Raw genomic sequence first — 5,909 nt, forward strand, 5'->3', positions numbered from 1 at the left:
GTCGGGTGCCTCGGCTGGATGGCTGATGTTGCAAGCTGATCTCTCCCACTTGCCCTGCCCTCCCAGTCTGGATGGAAGCACCTCTGCATGGGCTGGAGCTCTGGAAAATAGCTGGCTGTGGACTACAGTGTGTGCTGCTGCACTTGTGTACCCCGTCATCTTCAGACAATGTCCTCGGGGACACCCGCGTGGGTCTCCCTGTGCATCCATGCATCACTGGAGAGGGGGCTGGGGGTGATGCTGCAGAAACCTGCACCGAGGGGCCAGGGAACAGCTCAGCCAAAGCTGGGCTGAGAAGGTGCAACCCCTGATGGATCGTCCCCAGAGGGTGCCTAATGCTGGTGCAAAAGGAGAGCTGATTCATATGAAATTCTGATCCCACGGGTACAGCTGCCAAGCTCTGGTTGATTTTGATCTCCCAGCTGGCACTTTGCAGGAAATCTGTGGTTTCCTTACAAAAATACACGTTGTGGGGTGGCTTCCTCCTGTAGCTGCACTTTCTCTGTACCCCTGCTCCAAAATGTCATGCGGAATCTCTAACTCAGTGTCTTCAGAAGAGAAAGGTCTTGGTTTTCCTCAAGCTGCTGCCATTCCCTGGGGTTGCTCTGAGGGAAGAGACCATAGGTGTCTGTGCGATTACTTTGTTTAGAGATTTTTGCATTTAGTCAGAAAGAAAAGGACTTTAGCTGACCTCCTAAGATCTCTGTGAACTTCTAGGAGTGACGCTAAACGTGCTGTTGATGGAAACAGATGTTGTCACAGGCAAAATCCTCAACCTGCAATGCAGAGTGTGAAATTACGTGAGGGACATCCTATATATTTATATTTATGTGCTTATTCTGGTTGATGTTATGAATGTTGTTACTGCTGAGCAGAAGATCAGCAGGAGTTGTCATTTGCTGAAATTACATGTCCTTGAGGGGAGAAGACTGGTGGGTTTTGTAGTGACAGTGTTCTGCTTCTCTCTCCCAACTCTCTTAGCTATTTCAATGGAAACAGCTGGAAAATCTCTACTTCCGTGAAAAGAAATTTGCTGTGGAAGTACATGATCCCCGCAGGTAAGGCTGGAGGAGGCAGCGGCAGCAGCAGGATGAATCTTTACCCGGACTGGAGATCATCATCTTGTGTTAGCGGATGGGGATGGGAGGTGCCTCTGAGTTCAACGCAGACCTGAATTGACTCTGGGCTTTGCATCACTGAGCCCGATTCCGTGTTCGGCAGGTCAGGCCGGGGCTGGATCCGGGCTCTGGGTGATGGGCAGAGTAGTGCTGTGATGTTGCAGAAGGAAGGTCTCAGTCGTAGTGAGCAACCTGGAGTGACTGTTGATGTGTTACAGCTCTGGGTGTCCTCTCAGATTGCCTATGGTGTCCTCCGAGGCAGTTCTTGGAGCAGAGGGAGGACTATCTGTCAAGGTCAAATTTGATTGCTGTGCCTTCCCCACCAGATCCCACCCAAGAAGAGCGAGCCTTTGCCCAGGGAGAATTTCTGACTTCTCCTTCCTTCCTCCTTCTGCTGCCATCCTTTCTCTCTCTGGCACAGGACCGCTCTGCCTTTCAGCTGGGCCAGGAGGAGCAGGGAGAGGCTCTGCTGATCCCCCAGATCCCCTGTCCTGCCTGATCACTCCTTTCAGGATCCCATGGCAGTCCGCTTGCCCTCTGTAGGTTTATAGCGGAACCAGCCGTTGGTCTCAGGAGCACGGTTGTGCTGCCGAACTAAAAGGCACAGCAGTTGCTGCTGCTCTGTATTGCAAAACTCAGCCAGGAGGGACTTAAATGTCAACTTTGTACAATTAAGAGAAGGTTAGGAGGGAGGAAAGGCAGCAGCACCAGGTGGTGGGGAGAAGGAAATGCAAGTTTTCACATCTCGAATATAAAGAGTGAGCCTTGTCTGGTTAAGAGAGAGGCATTTGGGACTTGAAACCTCAAAGACCTGTCTTGAAATTGTATTTCTTTTCACCTCCTCAGAATTTCAGTGTCAAGAAGGACCTTTGGTCAGAGTGGACTCGTAGTGCAAACCTGGTATGCAAACACTTCCCTGATCAAGTCCATCTGGGTGATGGCAATCAGTCAACACCAGTTTTACTTGGACAGAAAACAAAGCAAAGTAAGTTGTAAGTCATTTCACTGCGGGCATAAGTTTCAACGCCTCTCCTGTATATCATTTGGCGTATGTTTTTCCACGGATGAACTGCTCTCCAGAGAAGAGCTACAAATCTTTTTTTGTCAGCTTTCTGAGCAGTCTGTTAGCGACAGTATTGTCATTCGATCCATTTTAGCCTGCCTGCAATTAAGGGCAATGGAAGTGTAATCACAGAAGAGGGAATTCCCACTTCTCAGTGTTTAATCTGCTTTTTCTTTTTTCTCCTTCTCATGTTCATTTTTAACATGGTGCAAACAGCAAAGAGATTTTGGGTTGGGAGATAGTTTAAACTTTGCAGGCAGAGGGAGAGAGGAATACCAGCGCAGCTTACTGTGCACAGTAAGCTCCTGCGTGATGCTGTTGCTTCATTTTGTGGGAGATAAAGTGTGAAATGTCATCTTCTGTGACCCAATGTTAATTAGACATAACTCAATGAGGCTGGATTTTTTTTTTTTTTTAAAAATTCCTTCAGGCAAAAATTCCTTCAGCCAGAAGTTTGGATGATATCGCCATGGATCTGACAGAGATGGGAACACCAAAAGTTTCAAAGCTAGTTACTTTGGAGGCAAAGAACCAGCTTATTATGGCCAGCAACGGCAGTTTGATCTCATCAGGTAATACCGCTTGTAAATGCAAGGTAGTGAGGTACAGTGGGGCTTGTGTATGTTAGGAGGGAAAACAAGGCTTGCTGACACAAATACGCAGATCTGAAATAAACCTGAAACAGTAACATCAATGCTATAATCTGCTGTTTCTCCCCCATAATTAAGGAAATAAAAACATGCTAGATGGATAGGTACCCTATACTCTTGGCCCATCAATAATTTTATATCAGTTTACCAGTCAGTCTTTGAATGACTGTCCTTGAAGTCCAAAGGAAATTTGATCCAGGCTAACTTTAAACACCTGTCCTACAAGTTGAATTGCCCAGAGGTTCCTCAAAAATGAGCAGACAAATGCTTCCAAACAATGCTTGGCTCTGGAGTGGACTTTAGATCTCTCCCTTGACTGCGGAGGCAGGGAGGTATCAGCCTGGCTGCCAGGTGTAGATGCCATGAGGTGAAGCCCAAGTGAGGAGCCTCAGTGTCTGTCTTGAAAGCAAAGTCAGAGCCAAAATATGAAGTATGTTGTAGATACCACTAATGCAGTGATTTATATTTTGGGTGGTAGGGTTTTGGGGTGTATACTTAGGACTTAACATGCAAGTTTATACACTGGGGGTTGAAAAGCATGGATTTCCTGAAAGGCTGCTTGCTGGCTGGCATGAGAGCTGGATGTTGTACTTTGGACAAAGTATTGGTTCTCTGTGCTGGACTGCTTTGGTGACATTTTGTCTTACTTGACCTGAAAAAAAAGGCTTTTACCTACAAATCCTCTAATACAGAGTGTGTGTTTTCCAGGCTCTCAAGATTCAGAGGTCAGCGAAGAACAAAAGAAGGAGAAAATTATGGAACTAAAGAAGAAAGAGAAACTCCTTCAGGAAAAACTGCTTCAGAAAGTTGAGGAGCTCAAGAAAATCTGCCTGCGAGAAGCGGTGAGAACTGCACCTTACTCTGGGGTCAGGTGGGTGAGAGCTCTTGTCTCCTGGACCTCTATGCGGAGACCTCTCTGTTCCCCAGGAGCTGACAGGCAAGATGCCCAAGGAGTATCCTCTGAGCGCTGGAGAGGAACCTCCCCAGGTCAGAAGACGTGTTGGCACAACGTTCAAGCTGGATGACAACCTGCTCCCGAGTGAAGAGGTAAGCACTGCGGGTTGTTTTAACAGCAGAGGTGGAGTGGCCAGACCGGTGGCCAAAGCCACCTGTAAATAATCCAGCTCTTCCCTGATTGTTTAAGAGGAGGCGGCTGGGAAGTTCAGGTGTGTACCACCCTTACTGCAGCCACGCTGCCTTTGAAATGACCAGGAGATTGGCTGCTTCAAAAGACCTTAAAATCCCCTGACCTGGGCCACGGTGCCTGAATTTTAATGAAAGTTTTGCTGCTAATGAGGGAAGAGCAGGTTCATGGTGCTGTTTGGCGGCTCATGGCTGTGAGCTCTTCTCGGGCATTGATTTGTGTTGCACTGAGACTGTGTTTGAACCCAGAACGTGGCAGGGGCGTGCGCTGTTGCCCTTGCAAAATCATCTGTCTGCAAGCATAGCTGGGTGACAGGTGACAGCGGGAGGAGATTTATCTCTGGCTTACTGCGAGTTCCACCTCTAAAGTCTCGATATTGCTCAAGAAGCTATTACGAACTTTGCTGGCAGAGACTGACCCGGGAGACATTGTAATTCAGATATACGGAGTTTGTGGACAGATACTATTCCCCCTCGTTCCTCGTGAGATTTGTTACAAGCTGTATCATCCCAGTAGCAGGCAGGTGTTGAGCACACACTGCCCTGGCTTACAGGGCTGGTGTAATCCATGTCTGCAGCAAACATTTTTTGCAGTCTTAGATGCTACCGAAACAAAATGCTGCCGCCCAGGTTGAATAATGTGTAGCTTAGCGCTGCTGCAGTGCTTTACCTCTGAGCATCTCAACATTGTTTACAAACAATGAATTAAAGCCTCCAGCTCCCTGTGATGTAGGTATGGTGGTATCAATTTTCATTTTTATTTTCTCCAAAGTAGGGAGAGATATTGAACAGACATTTTCAGGCTTGGAGTCTGAGCAGCTCTAGCTGCCTAACCTGAATTTAGGTGTCTATCTTAGGTCACTCAGGTTCAAGAACTTTCTCAAGAGGTCTCATAATCTTACGCGAGGTATAGAAATACGATCCAAGAGTGTCATATACTGAGATTGTCTTGTCTGTAAACTCGGGTATTCCTGTGTTTTGTGCTCAAGATTTCACTTCATTACCCTAAAAGCAGATCTTCTATTCAATTGATACCTTCTACCCAGAATACAAGCAAATAACTCAGCTCATGAATTTGCAGGATCCCGCTTTGCAGGACTTGGAGAGCAATTTTATCATACAGCAAAAGCTGGTGGAAGCTGCGAAGAAACTTGCCAGTGAGCCAGACCTCTGCAAAAATGTGAAGAAGAAAAGAAAGCAAGAGTATGCTGATGCTGTAAAAAAGCTGCAAGAGATAGAAAATTCCATAAATGAGTACAGAATCAAGTGTGGCAAAAAACCAACACAGAAATCAACTCTTACTCTACCAGGTAAATGAGAATTCCCCGTATTCTGATGAAAACAGGAAAAAAAAGTAACTTGGTTCACTTACAAGTTTTGTTTACATCTCCTCTCTATGATGTTTATCTTCTCTGAGGCAGTTAGGTAAGAAAAGGAGATGCCGTTGCTGCATCCGATACAGTAAGTGCACCGCTTATAGGCTGAGGGCCGAATACCTGCTGTTCTAGGAACAAGTGGAGACACGTTCCAGCAGCAAGCGCAGACCAAGGGTGCTGCACCTCGAAAGGCTGGCGGGAGCATCTCAGCCGAAACCGGGGTGGTATCTGAGTTCCTGGGGTCCTGAGCACAGCTGTATGCCTAAGCTGCCGCAAGCGGGATCCCTGTCCCTTCCCTTCCGCAACGCTGCGGTTCTCGCACAAATAGAGCGTGTGAGTTTTTCTACAGGGTGGAGGAATTAAGATGAAAGACTTTGTTTCTTAATTGAAAATTACTGATTTCCAGGAAGATGTAAGCGAAGTTCAGGAGTTTGAGTGCACACAGTCACAAAGATTTTTGGCTAAATCCGTTTGCCAGTGATGAGCACAGTGAAGGCAAATACCCGTGGCTCCTCCCTTCTGAACGTGTGATCTTCCTGAGGGGGCTGAGATTCCTGCT

At 47.0% G+C, this 5,909-nt stretch overlaps 1 protein-coding gene across 1 annotated transcript in view; it reads left to right on the forward strand.

Moving 5' to 3' along the window:
* Nucleotides 1–981: 981 nt before the first annotated feature.
* Nucleotides 982–5,909, forward strand: part of FRMD4B (FERM domain containing 4B) — a gene marked incomplete at its 5' end in the record, with an annotated part of 14,116 nt that continues 9,188 nt past the window's right edge. Inside the window, 6 exons of the mRNA XM_010141597.1 lie at nt 982–1,058; nt 1,965–2,103; nt 2,612–2,753; nt 3,540–3,673; nt 3,759–3,878; nt 5,056–5,284. Coding sequence (XP_010139899.1) covers nt 982–1,058; nt 1,965–2,103; nt 2,612–2,753; nt 3,540–3,673; nt 3,759–3,878; nt 5,056–5,284 — 841 coding nt within the window. The remainder of the gene's footprint in view (nt 1,059–1,964; nt 2,104–2,611; nt 2,754–3,539; nt 3,674–3,758; nt 3,879–5,055; nt 5,285–5,909) is intronic.

The sequence above is a fragment of the Buceros rhinoceros genome, unplaced genomic scaffold (assembly GCF_000710305.1).
Source record: "Buceros rhinoceros silvestris isolate BGI_N320 unplaced genomic scaffold, ASM71030v1 scaffold22258, whole genome shotgun sequence".
Classification (NCBI taxonomy): domain Eukaryota; kingdom Metazoa; phylum Chordata; class Aves; order Bucerotiformes; family Bucerotidae; genus Buceros; species Buceros rhinoceros.